The sequence below is a fragment of the Chiloscyllium plagiosum genome, unplaced genomic scaffold (genome assembly GCF_037043375.1).
Source record: "Chiloscyllium plagiosum isolate Xiang-an unplaced genomic scaffold, Cpla_swu_hap1 HiC_scaffold_11, whole genome shotgun sequence".
NCBI classification, from domain to species: domain Eukaryota; kingdom Metazoa; phylum Chordata; class Chondrichthyes; order Orectolobiformes; family Hemiscylliidae; genus Chiloscyllium; species Chiloscyllium plagiosum.
The window spans coordinates 17,440,135-17,455,995 of NW_028270149.1; the positions used below are offsets into that span (position 1 = coordinate 17,440,135).

Consider the following 15,861-nt stretch of genomic DNA (forward strand, 5'->3'; position numbering starts at 1 on the left):
GGCATCTTTTTCACACAGATGCTGGTGCATGTATGGAATGAGCTGCCAGAGGAAGTGGTGGAGGCTGGTACAATTACAACATTTGGATGGGTATAGGAATAGGAAGGTTTTAGAGGGATATAGGCCAAGTTCTGGCAAAGAGGACTAGATTAATTTAAGATATCTGGTCGGCATGGACAAGTTCGACTTAAGGGTCTGTTTCCATCCTGTATATCTCTATGACTCTCTAAATGGTGTTTGCATCCAGTCCAAGGTGTGCTTCAGTTGTTATTTGCCCATACTCATATCTCTATGACTCTCTAAATGGTGTTTGCATCCAGTCCAAGGTGTGCTTCAGTTCAGGATAGGACAGGACCTACCTTGCCAAACAGCATGCTAGCACTGGCAGTGCAGGCCAGCACACAAACTGTGGCAACCTGGAGAAAGTGGAGACTTCCCCTTCCACCAGAACTCCACAAGAATCAGCAGCTTCAGTCATGGCAATGAGAAGTATGGGCAAATAACAATGAGTCAACTTTGACTTTTTGAACAAAGGAAGAAGCATTACTTTGATGTTTTGGAATTCCAGTGCATATATTTTGAAAACCAGAAAGCAAATTGAAATTGCATTAATCTAAGGCATCACATTATGATTCAGGGTATAACATTCCCCACTCATTTCTGGCCACAAAGTCAGCACAGAGTTATTTGGCCATAAGTAAGGATTTTATTCTGGTTTCGCCATCATTTTAAACTCAGCATTGCACAGCAGCAACAATACAAATATGCACAAGTCTTGAACACTAAAGATATTCCAACTTGCTTCGCAGAAGCGTTACAAAACAAGATATAACACAAATTTCTGGATCAGTGGTGCTGGAAGAGCACAGCAATTCAGGCAGCATCCGAGGACAGGCAAAATCGACGTTTCGGGCAAAAGCCCTTCATCAGGAATAAAGGCAGAGAGCCTGAAGCGTGGAGAGATAAGCTAGAGGAGGGTGGGGGTGGGGAGAGAGTGGCATAGAGTACAATAGGTCAGTGGGGAAGGAGATGAAGGTGATAGGTCAGGGAGGAGAGGGTGGAGTGGATAGGTGGAAAAGGAGCTGGGCAGGTCGGACAAGTCCGGGCAGGTCAGGGGATCGAGTTGTTGGAGGTTAGAAGCTAGGATGAGGTGGGGGAAGGGGAAATGAGGAAACTGTTGAAATCCACATTGATGCCCTGGGGTTGAAGTGTTCCGAGGCGGAAGATGAGGCGTTCTTCCTCCAGGCGTCTGGTGGTGAGAGAGCGGCTGTGGAGGAGGCCCAGCACCTCCATATCCTCGGCAGAGTGGGAGGGGGAGTTGAAATGTTGAGCCACTGGGCGATTTGGTTGATTGGTGCGGGTGTCTCGGAGATGTTCCCTAAAGCGCTCTGCTAGGAGGCGCCCAGTCTCCCCAATGTAGAGGAGACCGCATCGGGAGCAACGGATACAATAGATGATATTAGTGGATGTGCAGGTAAAACTTTGATGGATGTGGAAAGCTCCTTTGGGGCCTTGGATAGAGGTGAGGGAGGAGGTGTGGGCGCAGGTTTTACAGTTCCTGCAGTGGCAGGGGAAAGTGCCAGGATGGGAGGGTGGGTCGTAGGGGGGCGTGGACCTGACCAGGTAGTCACGGAGGGAACGGTCTTTGCGGAAGGCAGAGAGGGATGGGGAGGGAAATATATCCCTGGTGGTGGTGTCTGTTTGGAGGTGGCGGAAATGTCGGCGGATGATTTGGTTTATGCGAAGGTTGATAAGGTGGAAGGTGAGCACCAGGGCGTTCTGTCCTTGTTGCGGTTGGGTCTGAGGGCGGAGGTGCGGGATGTGGATGAGATGCGTTGAAGGGCATCTTTAACCACGTGGGAAGGGAAATTGCGGTCTCTAAAGAAGGAGGCCATCTGGTGTGTTCTATGGTGGAACCGCTCCTCTTGGGAGCAGATACAGCGGAGGCAGAGGAATTGCGAATACGGGATGGCATTTTTGCAAGAGGTAGGGTGGGAAGAGGTGTAATCCAGGTAGCTGTGGGAGTCGGTGGGTTTGTAGAAAATGTCAGTGTCAAGTCGGTCGTCACTGATGGAGATGGAGAGGTCCAGGAAGGGGAGGGAGGTGTCAGAGATGGTCCAGGTAAATTTAAGGTCAGGGTGGAATGTGTTGGTGAAGTTGATGAATTGCTCAACCTCCTCGCGGGAGCACGAGGTGGCGCCAATGCAGTCATCAATGTAGCGGAGGAAGAGGTGGGGAGTGGTGCCGGTGTAATTACGGAAGATCAACTGCTCTACGTAGCCAACAAAGAGACAGGCATAGCTGGGGCCCATACGTGTGCCCATGGCTACCCCTTTGGTCTGGAGGAAGTGGGAGGATTCAAAGGAGAAATTGTTAAGGGTGAGGACCAGTTCGGCCAAACAAATGAGAGTGTCGGTGGAGGGGTACTGTTGGGAACGTCTGGAGAGGAAAAAACGGAGGGCTTGGAGGCCCTGGTCATGGCGGATGGAGGTGTAGAGGGATTGGATATCCATGGTGAAGATGAGGCGTTGGGGGCTGGGGAAACGGAGGTCTTGGAGGAGGTGAAGGGCGTGGGTGGTGTCTCGAACGTATGTGGGGAGTTCCTGGACTAGGGGGGATAGGACAGTGTCGAGGTAGGTAGAGATGAGTTCAGTGGGGCAGGAGCATGCTGAGACAATGGGTCGGCCAGGGTGGTCAGGCTTGTGGATCTTGGGAAGGAGGTAGAACCAGGCAGTGCGGGGTTCCCGGACTATGAGGTTGGAAGCTGTGGGTGGGAGATCTCCTGAGGTGATGAGGTTCTGTATGGTCTGGGAGATAATGGTTTGGTGATGGGGGGGTGGGGTCATGGTCAAGGGGGCGGTAGGAAGAGGTGTCCTCGAGTTGGCGTTTGGCTTCAGCGATGTAGAGGTCAGTGCGCCAGACTGCTTCAAATATAACACCAAGCCACGCAAGGAGATATTTTGTCAGGCTTGGTGGATCATGGAGGTTTCCACTGAGGGTCTTGAAGGAGAGAAGTGAGGTTAGAGGCAAAGTGGTGAAGGGAGGGAATTATGGAGGTTAGAAACTCCACAGCTTAAAACACAGCCACCAAACAAGTGAAGGAGTTAAAAGCAGGGATGCACAACAGACCAGAATTAGGGGAGTGCAGATATCTCAGAGGGTTGCGGGGCTAGAGGAGAGTACAGAGATAGAAAGGAATGAGGCTGCAAAAGATTTTGACAAAATGATAGTGATTTTAAAACCAAAAAGTGATGCTTGACAGAGCTAATAAAAGGGCGATAGATAACAAGGTGCAGCAGAGTTTTAGAATTACATTGAGTTTACCAAAAGCAGAATGTGAGAGTGCATTGAAATAGTCCAGAGGCAGCAAAATTATAAAGAAGGTTTCAGCAGAAAATGCATTTTCAACTTTGCTCAGATTTTCAGCACTGCTCTGCTGTGACTTTTTAATAGAGTCAGAGATGTACAGCACGGAAACAACGCATCCCCGCCGACCAGATATCCCAACCCAATCTAGTCACAACTGCCAGCACCCATCCATATACCCATCCAAATGCCTCTAAAAATGTTGCAATTATATCAGTCTACACCACTTCCTCTGGCAACTCATTCCATACACGTACCACCCTCTGTGTGTTAAAAAATTGCCCCAAAGGTCTCTTTTATATCTTTCCCCTCTCACCCTATCCTATGCCCTCTACTTCTGGACTCCGCGACCCCAGGGAAAAGACTTTGCCTATTTACCCTATCCATGCCCCCACCCCATAGCCTCCGACGCTGCAGAGAAAACAGCCCCAGCCTGTTCAGCCTCTTCCTATAGCTCAAATCCTCCAACCCTGGCAACATCCTTGTAAATCTTTTCAGAACCCTTTCAAGCTTCACAACATCTTTCTGATAGGAAGGAGACCAGAATTGCAGGCAATATTCCAACAGTGGCCTAACCAATGTCCTGCACAGCAGCAAAATGGCCTCCCAACTCCTGTACTCAATACTCTGACCAATAAAGAAAAGCATACCAAATGCCTCCTTCACTATCCTATCTACCTGCGACTCCACTTCAATGTTTCAACTTAAATCTGCTCTCTGACCCTCCTGTCAATGGAAACAGTCTCCCCATAATTTCCTCTACCCTAACAAGAACAATACCAGCTTCTCTAGTGTCTCAATGTTACTTCAGTCCCTTGCCCTGGGATTATCTGCATAAATCTCTCCTGCACCTTTCCACATCTCTGCCTTTACGTGATACTAAACAAAGTCTGACCATTCCATTGAGAATCTTAACTCATGCTGCCATATGTTAAACCATTAAAATAGTCCCAAGTTGGTCAAATTTAGTGTGTAATATCATACAGATCATGAACACTATGAAATATTCAAACTCTGGGAAATACTGCCGAGATTCCAAAAATTAGACTACCCAAAATCTGAGCACTACTAGCTGCAAAGTATCCATTCCCAGGAATTTATAGTTTATGTACCAGAAGATCAGTGAACTGACATGTGTATCTCCCCACTCACCTGGTCCTCATACTTGTTTTCAATTCCGCATTGGAAATCTTTTATATTCTTGCCACAACAAACCTGCAGGGACTGAACCCATTCCCCTTTTACTAGTCGCCGAAGATCAGATTCACAAAGCAATCAGCCACCAACAGAACCAAAAGCACGGAAAATGCTAAAAATATAAGAGTCAGTTAGTCAGTCTGTACAGAAAGCACAGGCTAACATTTTTGGGAAGGGTCTTTCATCAGACTATCCCCCACCTTAAGAAATCAAGACTTATAAACAGGGCGGGACATACCACCAGCGCTTCAGCGGAGACTCTCACTGATGATGTTACCTTGTCACGGTGACGAAACATCTGAGAACAAATCTTCAAGCTCAGCAAGCTAACTTACAGACTTAGAATATTGAGGTTTTAGTAAAGGGCCTCACCTGAAATTGTAACACTTTTTTATCTGCCCAGATGCTGCCTGGCCTTGTGTGCTTTTTCAGCTTTGCTCTCAGACTTTTAGCAATTGTATTCTGTTCTGTATTTTTACATCAACAAAACGTTCAAATGGAACCAACTCAGCATTTGTCTGGAAAAAGAGGACAAATGGCCCATTTGCACTTTCCAAACCCATAACCTCTACCATGTAGAAGGACAAGGACAGCAGATAAGTGGAACACCAACACCTGCAAGTCAGAACATCATCTTTACTTGGAATTTTACAGCAGTTTCTTCAAAATCACTCAGTCAAAATCATGGAACTCCCTCCCTAACAGTATGGTGCATGTACTTACGCCAGACATGGTGGTTCAGGAAGAAGCTCACTACCACCTTCTCAAGGGCAATTAGGGATGGGCAATAAATAGTGGCGCCGTCAATTAGATTATATTTGCAAACGCTATTGAGGTTACATTGTAAAGGTCTAATGATAGAATGAGCATTGAACTGGGCTCAAACGCTAGGGCAAACATCAAATTTTGGTGAGAAAGCTTTTACCAGGTTCGTCCTCCCACTTGTATAAGCTAATTCACTGGCATGCACTTAAATGTAGCTGAATACATTTCAGTAAAATCTAACAGTAAGGTGACAGTTCAGATTTTACACAATACAGATGCTTTATTGAAACAAAGCGCACATTCTCTTACCACCGAGCAAAACATGTAGGCACACAGCTTCCGGTTCACTGATTAGGAAACAGTTCAAGAGCTGGAGTGTAGCTCCTTTCTGTTAATCCCTGTCCATATGACACACTGAAAAGTATTGGATTCAACCAGTACATGTAGCACTATGAAACGTTCAGACTCAAAGAAGTGTCTGCTTAAGAGAGGAGCCTGGTACAATCCTCCTATTGAGGTTCAAGTTGCCACTCTTGTAAACTACCATTTATATTGCTGCAACATTCCCCAGGCACTTGTGGGCTAACTAGAGAAATGTGGCAGTTGCCACATCTCCAATCTCTACCATTTGGACATGTAAAATGGGAGCAGAATTAGACCATTCGAGCCTACTCGGTCATTCAATAAAATCATGGCAGATGCCCACACTACACACCCCTAAGAACCCTTGATACCCCTGTCTAACAAGAATTTGTCCACCTCTGTCTTATAATTAAACAATATCCACCACCTTCTGAAGCAGAAAGTCATGCAGCCTTCACTGAACCAGCTAACCATACACATCAGGAGCAGAAAGCCATTCAAACCCTCAAACCTGCTCTATCATGCAATAAGATGCTGGCTGATAGGATTGTGCTTCCAAATTGCCTTTTTATCATAACCTTTCACCACCTTGTTTAATAAGAATCTATCTATCGCTCCTTCAAAATATTTAAGGACTCTGTTTCCTCAACCTTTTCAAGAAGGAAGTTCAAAGACCGACAACCCTTAGAAAGAAAAAAAAAATCACTTAATCTCTGTTTTATGTGAATTATCACTGGCTTTTAAACAGTTACTCCTAATTCTAGGTTCTCCCCGAACAGGGACTGTTCTCCATATCGACCGCGTCAAAACTCTTCAGGATTTTATATCTTATTGACTTCTACCATTGAGCCCAAATTAAGGTAGAGTTAAGGATTTTGTTATTTAATTTGGGGGTGTTGGAGTTACAGACTAGGCCAGCATTTATTACCTTTGTGATGGTGGTGAACCTTGAACTACCCCAGCTCACATAGTATAGGTGCAGCCACAATGCCATTACAGAGGGAGTTTCAAGATTTTGACCCAGTGACAGTGAAGGAACAGCAATACATTTCCAAGTCAGGATAGGGAGTGGCTTGGAGGGAACTTGCAGGTGGCGCTGCCTTTGTTCTCCTAAATGGAAGTGATTGTGAGTTTGGAAGGTGCTATCGAAGAATCATTGGTAAATTTCTGCAGTGCATTTTGTAGATAGGATACACTGCTGCTACTGAGCGTCGGTGGTGGAGGTACTGAATGTTTGTGGATGTGGTGCCATTTCAGTGGCTGCTTTGTCCTTGACATGTCTTCCATGTCAAATCTTTGAGTGTTAGAACATAGAACAATATAGCGCAGAACAGGCCCTTTGGTCCTCGATGTTGCGCCGACCTATTCTCAGCTCGTACCCCCACACTATTCCAACATCATCCATGTGCTTATCCAAGGATTGTTTAAATCTCCCTAATGTGGCTGAGTTGACTACATTAGCAGGTAGGGCATTCCATGCCCTTACCACTCTCTGCATAAAGAACCTGCTTCTGACATCTGTCTTAAATCCTATCAGCCAGCATCTTATTGAATGATAGAGCAGGTTTGAGGGTCTGAATGACTTTCTGCTCTTGTAGTTATGCCCCCTCGTACAAGCCATCGTCCTAGAAAAAAGACTTTCACTGTCTACCGTATCTAATCCTCTGATCATCATGTATGTCTGTCAAATCCCCTCTTAGCCTTCTTCTTTCCAATGAGAACAGACCCAAGTCTCTCAGCCTTTCCTCATCAGACCTTCCCTCCAGACCAGGCAACATTCTGGTAAATCTCCTCTGCACCTTTTCCAATGCTTCCACATCCTTCCCAAAATATGGTGACCAGAACTGTACACCATATTCCAAGTGTGGCTGCACTAGTGTTTTGTATAGTTGCAGCATGATATTGCGGCTCCAGAATTCAATCCCTCTACCAATGAAACCTAACACACCATATGCCTTCTTAACAGCACTATCCACCTGGTTGGCAACTTTCAGGGATCTATGCACATGGACTCCAAGATCCCTCTACACATCCACATTACCAAGAATCTTTCCATTGATCCAGTACTCTGCCTTTCTGTTATTCTTCCCAAAGCGCATCACCTCACATTTAGCTTCATTGAACTCCATTTGCCACCTCTCAGCCCAATTCTGCAGTTTATCTAAGTCCCCCTGCAACCTGTAACATTCGTCCAAACTGTCCACTACTCCACTGAGTGTTGGGGTTGCAACCATCCAGGCATGTGGGGAGTATTCCATTACACTCCTGACCTATGACTTGTGGATGATGGACAGGCTTTAGGGAGTCAGGAGAGGAGTTACTCGCTACAGGATTCCTAGCCTCTGACCTGCTCATGTAGCCACTGTGTTCATGTGCCAAGTCCATTTCAGTTTCTGTGCAATGACAACCTCCAGGATGTTGATAGTCAGGGATTCAACTCAGTCCCATGTATCCTTTGTTGCTTATATGGTTTTCACATGCAGGACATTGGACTATTCCAATAATTGCACGCAATATTCCAGGCCACTGCTGGAATATTGCGTGCAATTATGGTCTCCTTCCCATCGGAAGGATGTTGTGAAACTTGGAAGGGTTCAGAAAAGATTTACAAGGATGTTGCCAGGGTTGGAGCATTTGAGCTATATGGATAGGTTGAATAGGCTAGGGCTGTTTTCCCTGGAGTGTCGGAGGCTGAGGGGTGACTTTATAGAGGTTTACAAAATCATGAGGGGCATGGATAGGATAAATAGACAAAGTCTTTTCCCTGGGGTGGGGGAGTACAGAACCAGAGGGCATAGGTTTAGGGTGAGGGGGGAAAGATATAAAACAGACCTAAAGGGCAACGTTTTCACGGAGAGGGTGTTATGTGTATGCAATGAGCTGCCAGACAAAGTCGTGGAGACTGGTACAAGTGCAACATTTAAAAGGCATCTGGATGGGTATATGAATAGAAAGGGTTTGGAGGGATATGGGCCGGATGCTGGCAGGTGGGACTTGATTGGGTTGGGATATCTGATCTGTATGGACAAGTTGGACCGAAGGGTCTGTTTCCGTGCTGTACATCTCTATGACTCTAATTAGTTCTGTGTTGTAGGTTCACCAGGTGACACTTCATTTTTTAGGTTGTTCTGCTGTACTCTTTATTGAATCAGGATTGGACATAAGTATATAAGAGCTGGGAGCAAGAACAGACCATTCAGCCCCTCAAATCTGCTCAGCCATTTGATATGATCATGGCTGATCTCGTCTCAGCCTCAACTCCACTTTCCTGCTCACTCTCCATAACCCTTCAATTCATTAATAACTGAAAACCTGTCCATTTCATCCTTAAATTTATTCAGCGCCCCGGCATCCACTGCGCTCTAAATTCCAGAGGCACGACTCTTTGAGAGAGTGAAGGCGGCATTTGGTATCCTTGCCTTTATTGGTCAGTGCATTGAGTATAGGCATTGGGAGGTCATGTTGTGGCTGTACAGGACATTGGTTCAGCCTCAATTGGAATACTGCATTCAGTTCTGGTCTCCCTGCTATAGGTAGGATGTTGCAAAACTTGAAAGGGATCAGAAAGGCTTTACAAGATGTTGCCAGGGTTGGAGGGTTTGAGCTAGAAGGAGAGGCTGAATAGGCCAGGGCTGTTTTCCCTGGAACTTCAAAGGCTGAGGCGTGACCTTATAGAGATTTATAAAATCATAAGGAGCATGGATAGGGTAAATAGACATGATATTTTCCTTGGGGTGGGGGAATCCAGAACGACAGGGAATAGGTTTAGGGTGAGCGGGAAAGATATAAAAGGGACCTGAATGGGCAACATTTTCATGCAAAGGGTGATATGTGTATGGAATGAGCTGCCAGACAAAGTGGTGGAGGTTGGTACAATTACAACATTTAAAAAGCATCTGGATGGGTATATTTATACGAAGGGCGTAGAGGGATATGGGCCAAATGCTAGCAAATGGGACTAGATTTATTTAAGATATCTGGTCGGCTTGGATGAGTTGGACTATGTTTCCATGCTGTATATCTCTATGACCATGTCACTCTAAGTAGTGACTTTTCTCACCTGTTTTGTATCTGCTACTCCTCAGCTTAAAAATGTAACCCCCCCCCCCCATTCTCAGTTGCCCTACAACAAGAAGCGTCCTTTCTAAGTCTACTTTCTCAATCCCCTTTAACATCTTATATACTTCTCACATACTTCTAACTCCAGAGAGCATCGGCCTAAACTGCTCAATCTCTCTTCATAAAACACGCCTTTCATCTTGGGAACTGATTCAGTGAACTTTTTATGAACAGCCTCCAATACAGTCATATCCTTCCTCAAGTAAGGGGGAGTAAAGCTGTACTCCAGAAGTGGTCTCATGATTGCCTTGTCCGATTACAACAATACTCGCCTGCTTTAATACTCCATTCTTTTAGCAATAAGACCAAACTCCATCTGTATTCCTTATTACCTGCTATAACTGCACACTGGCTTTCTGTGACTCATGCATGAGGATACTCAGTTCCCTCATTTTGAAGTTTCTCTCCATTTAGATAATAAAGTGCTTTTTCATTTTTTCAACCAAAATGGATAACCTCACATTTATCCACATTAAGCGCATCTGCCAAATTTTGGACCATTCCCCTATCCATTTGTAAACTTATTTCTTCATTCCAACTTATTTTCCCACCTATTTTAGATTCTTCGTATTCTCTTGAGGGGTGTGGACATCACTGACTGGGTCAGCATTTATTGCCCATCCCTAGCTACCCTTGAGATGGTGGTGCTAAGTTGCCTTCTTGAACTGCTGCAGTCCATGTGCTGTAGGTGGACCCACAATGGCCTTAGGGAGGGAATTCCAGGATTTTGACAGCAAAGGGAACTGTCAAAATTCAGTTCCAAGTCAGGATGGAGAGTGGCTTGGAGGGGAACTTGAATGGGGTGACATGTCCATGCATCTGCTATCCTTGTTCTAGATGAAAGTATGTGGGTTTGGAAGAAGCTGTCTCAGGATCTTTGTGGAATTTCTGCAGTGTATCTTGTATATAGTACACACTGTTGCTCCTGAGCGTCAGTGATAGAGGGTGTGTATCCCCTGGATTGAGAGTAATGGTGGAGTGGGGAATATGGTGGGCCATGAGGTCACTGACTGTGTGTAAGTGAAATTCTGCTGCTGCTAATGGCTCACAGCACCTCTGATGTCCAGTCTTGAATTCCTAGATCAGTTTGCAATCTATCCCTTAGTACAAGATGATATTGCCACACTGCATAATGTAGGTACCTGCAACGTGAGAACGAGACTTCAGCTACACAATGAGACAGTTTCCAATGTGAGTTCCAGATGACCACCCAAATCATACTCACCAGCCTAACTATTTTTTTTAATTTTTACAAGGGGTCTGGGTGTCCCTAGCAAGGTCAGTATTTATTATCTCTCCCTGCGTTGGCACTGCTGAAATCTACCACCTTTGGCCAATCCCCACCATTTATTGCAATAACAAGTCTGGATTAGTGGTGCTGGAAAAGCACAGCAGTTCAGGCAGCATCCGAGGAGCAGCAAAATCGACGTTTTGGGCAAAAGCCCTTCATCAGGAATACAGGCAGAGTGCCTGAAGGGTGGAGAGATAAATGAGAGGAGGGTGGGGGTGAGGAGAAAGTAGCATAGAGTACAATAGGTGAGTGGGGGAGGGGATGAAGGTGATAGGTCAGGGAGGAGAGGGTGGAGCGGATAGGTGGAAAAGAAGATAGGCAGGTAGGACAGGTCATGGGGACAGTGCTGAGCTGCAAGTTTGGAACTGGGGTGAGGTGGGGGAACGGGAAATGAGGAAACTGTTGAAGTCCACATTGAAACCCTGGGGTTGAAGTGTTCCGAGGCGGAAGATGAAGTGTTCTTCCTCCAGGCGTCTGGTGGTGAGGGAGCGGCGGTGAAGGAGGCCCAGGACCTCCATGGCCTTGGCAGAGTGGGAGGGGGAGTTGAAATGTTGGGCCACAGGGCGGTGTGGTTGATTGGTGTGGGTGTCCCAGAGATGTTCCCTAAAGCGCTCTGCTAGGAGGCGTCCAGTCTCCCCAATGTAGAGGAGACCGCATCGGGAGTAATGGATACAATAAATGATATTGATGGATGTGCAGGTAAAACTTTGATGGATGTGGAAGGCTCCTTTAGGGCCTTGGATGGAGGTGAGGGAGCACGAGGTGGCGCCAATGCAGTCATCAATGTAGCGGAGGAAGAGGTGGGGAGTGGTGCCAGTGTAACTATGGAAGATGGACTGTTCTACGTAGTCAACAAAGAGACAGGCATTGCTGGGGCCCATAAGGGTGCCCATGGATTACACCTCTTCCCACCCTACCTCCTGCAAAAAAGCTATCCCACATTCCCAATTCATCCGCCTCTGCCGTATCAGATCCCAGGAGGACCAGTTCCACCACAGAACACACCAGATGGCCTCCTTCTTTAGTGACCGCAATTTTCCTTCCCACTTGGTTAAAGATGCCCTCCAACGCATCTCGTCCACATCCCGCACCTCCACCCTCAGACCCCATCCCTCCAACCGTAACAAGGACAGAACGCCCCGGTGCTCACCTTCCACCCTACCAACCTTCGCATAAACCAAATCATCCGCCGATATTTACGCCACCTCAAAACAGACCCCACCACCAGGGACATATTTCCCTCCCCACCCCTTTCCGCCTTCCGCAAAGACCGTTCCCACTGTGACTACCTGGTCATGGCCACACCTCCCTACAACCCACTCTCCCATCCTGGCACCTTTCCCTGCCACCGCAGGAATTGCAAAACCTGCGCCCACACCTCCTCCCTCACCTCTATCCAAGGCCCTAAAGGAGCCTTCCACATCCATCAAAGTTTTACCTGCACATCCACCAATATCATTTATTGTATCCGTTGCTCCCGATGCGGTCTCCTCTACATTGAGGTGACTGGACTCCTCCTAGCAGAGCGCTTTAGGGAACATCTCCGGGACACCCGCACCAATCAACCACACCGCCTTGTGAACCAACATTTCAACTCCCCCTCCCACTCTGCAGAGGACATGGAGTCCTGGGCCTTCTTCACCGCTGTTCCCTCACCACCAGATGCCTGGAGGAAGAACACCTCATCTTCCGCCTCGGAACATTTCAACCCCAGGGCATCAATGTGGATTTCAACAGTTTCCTCATTTTCTGTTCCCCCACCTCACCCCAGTTCCAAACTTGCAGCTCAGCACTGTCCCCATGACCTGTCCTACCTACCAATCTTCCTTTCCACCTATCCGCTCCACCCTCCTGTCTGACCTATCACCTTCATCCCCTCCCGCACTCACCTATTGTACTCTATGCTACTTTCTCCCCACCCCTACCCTCCTCTCATTTATCTCTCCACCCTTCAGGCACTCTGCCTGTATTCCTGATGAAGGGCTTTTGCCCAAAACGTCGATTTTGCTGCTTCTCGGATGCTGTCTGAACTGCTGTGCTTTTCCAGCACCACTAATCCAGAATCTGGTTTCCAGCATCTGCAGTCATTGTTTTTAATCACAGTAACCAGTCTGCCAATGTGATAAGGAAACTGAATAAACAAAACAATGTTTGTGCATAAATAAACTATTTCCACAGGTTTGGCATTCCAGAACTAGGGACATAGTCTGAGAATTAGGGTCAGAAGAAATGTTTTAATGCACTTTGATACACAAAAGTTGGTAGGTATTTGGAACTCTCTTCCATGAATGGCAGTGGATGCTGGGTCAGATGTTAGATTTAAAATCTAAAATACATAATTATTTTGTTAGGCAGCAGTATTATGGGCTATGGGCCCAAGGTACATATATGGAGTTAGGTCGCAGGTCAGCCCTGAAGTCATTGAATGATAGAACAGGCTGGAAGGGCTGAATGGCCTACCCTTGTTCCTAATTTAGGAGCAGAAATGGTGAAGACCAGTACACTGCAGTCAGCTCGCTCTCATTGTGAGTCCACTACTTTTAACATAACTTCACCAATTTCTTACACTAGCCTGTTAAGAAAATAATTAGACTCAGGGAAGAAAACCATTTGTAATAAGTTGGATAGGCGCAAATATTAAAATCCAATTAATGCAGCGCTCTGGTTAAACGTGAAAATTTTGGGAAAATTTGTTGAAAACGCATTGCCCAGTCTGCACCTTCACGCAGGGCTGATGTGCACCCTCTCTGCATTCTTCTTTGGGATTCATGTCCGAAAGTGCAGACCCAGTTCGGGATCCATGCACCGTGCCCGGATCCCACTGCAGACCCAGCCCGGGATCCATGCACTGTGCCCGGATCCCAATGCAGACCCAGCCCGGGATCCATGCACCGTGCCCGGGATCCCAATGCAGACCCAACCCGGGATCCATGCACCGTGCCTGGATCCCAATGCAGACCTAGCCCGGGATCCATGCACCATGCCCGGGATCCCAATGCAGACCCAGCCCGGGATCCATGCACCGTGCCCGGATCCCAATGCAGACTCAGCCCGAGATCCATGCACCGTGCCCGAGAACCCAATGCAGACCCAGCCCGGGATCCATGCACCGTGCCTGGATCCCAATGCAGACCTAGCCCGGGATCCATGCACCGTGCCCGGATCCAAATGCAGACTCAGCCCGGGATCCATGCACCGTGCCCGGATCCCAGTGCAGACTCAGCCCAGGATCCATGCACCGTGCTCGGATCCCAGTGCAGACAGGCTCCGGGATCCATGCATCATGCCCGGGCTCCCTGAGCAGTTTCAGTCCCGGGATCCATGCACCGTGCCCGGATCCCAATGCAGACCTAGCCCGGGGTCCATGCACCGTGCCCGGATCCCAGTGCAGACCTAGCCCGGGATCCATGCACCGCGCCGGGGCTCCCTGCGCAGATCCAGCCCCGGGATCCATGCACCGTGCCTGGGATCCCAATGCAGACTCAGCCCGGGATCCATGCACCGTGCCCGGATCCCAATGCAGACAGACGCCGGGATCCATGCACCGCGCCCGGGCTCCCTGAGCAGATCCAGCCCCGGGATCCATGCACCGTGCCCGGGATTCCCATGCTGACAGACGCCGGCATCCATGCACCGCGCCCGTGCTCCCTGAGCAGATCCATGCACCGTGCCCGGGATTCAAATGCAGACAGACGCCGGGATCCCAATGCAGACCCAGCCCGAGATCCATGCACCGCGCCCGGGATTCCCATGCTGACAGATGCCGGCATCCATGCACCGCGCCCGTGCTCCCTGAGCAGATCCAGCCCCGGGATCCATGCACCGTGCCCGGGATTCAAATGCAGACAGACGCCGGGATCCCAATGCAGACCCAGCCCGAGATCCATGCACCGCGCCCGGGATTCCCATGCAGACACACGCCGGGATCCATGCACTGTGCCCGGATCCCAATGCAGACCCAGCCCGGGATCCCAATGCAGACCCAGCCCGGGATCCATGCACCGTGCCCGGATCCCAATGCAGACCCAGCCCGGGATCCATGCACCGTGCCCGGGCTCCCTGAGCAGATCCAGCCCCGGGATCCATGCACCGCGCCTGGGATCCCCATGCACCATGCCCGGATCCCAATGCAGACTCAGTCCGGGATCCACGCACCGTGCCCGGATCCCTGAGCAGAGCCCGCCGCCTGGGCCCAGTCCCCGGCCTGTCCTCCGTTACCTTTCCGGTGAATCGGCGCTGGTTTGTCCGGAGCCGGTAGCCAGGCGGGGTGGCCTCTTGGCGGCCAGGCTGTCGGAAGTGCCGAGCCTGTCCATGGCGGCCGGGCTTTTGTTTCAGGATCGGCCTCGGAAATCCTCCCAACAGCCGCCTGAGGCCGGAGCTTCCTGTTCCTGAGGCGGCGCCGAGTCAGAGTTCAGCTGGAGCCAGCGCTGCGGGTAAACTCAGAGCTGTCAGTAACTAGGGAGCTGTTAGTAACCAGGAAACTGTCAGTAACCCTGAACCTCTCAGTAACTAGGGCCTGTCAGTAACTAGGAGTCTGTCAGTAACCAGAACCTCTCAGTAACTAGGAGTCTGTCAGTAACCAGGAAACTGTCAGTAATCCTGAACCTCTCAGTAACTAGGGCTTGTCAGTAACTAGGAGTCTGTTAGTAACCCAGAACCTCTCAGTAACTAGGAGTCTGTCAGTAACCAGGAAACTGTCAGTAATCCTGAACCTCTCAGTAACTAGGGCCTGTCAGTAACTAGGAGTCTGTTAGTAACCC

At 48.5% G+C, this 15,861-nt stretch overlaps 1 protein-coding gene across 4 annotated transcripts in view; it reads right to left on the reverse strand.

Annotated features, from left to right (window-relative positions):
• Nucleotides 1-15,545, reverse strand: part of LOC122557418 (phosphatidylinositol-3-phosphate phosphatase MTMR1) — a 96,216-nt gene extending 80,671 nt beyond the window's left edge. For 2 of the 4 annotated variants that reach the window (XM_043705116.2, XM_043705117.2), the window contains exon 1: nt 15,320-15,543. In XM_043705116.2, coding sequence (XP_043561051.1) covers nt 15,320-15,414 — 95 coding nt within the window. In that variant the 5' untranslated portion in view covers nt 15,415-15,543. Of the gene's footprint in view, nt 1-15,319 lie in introns of all 4 variants that reach the window. The other 2 variants (XM_043705114.2, XM_043705118.2) reach the window with 2 other exon arrangements.
• Between the last annotated feature and the right edge of the window lie 316 nt (nt 15,546-15,861).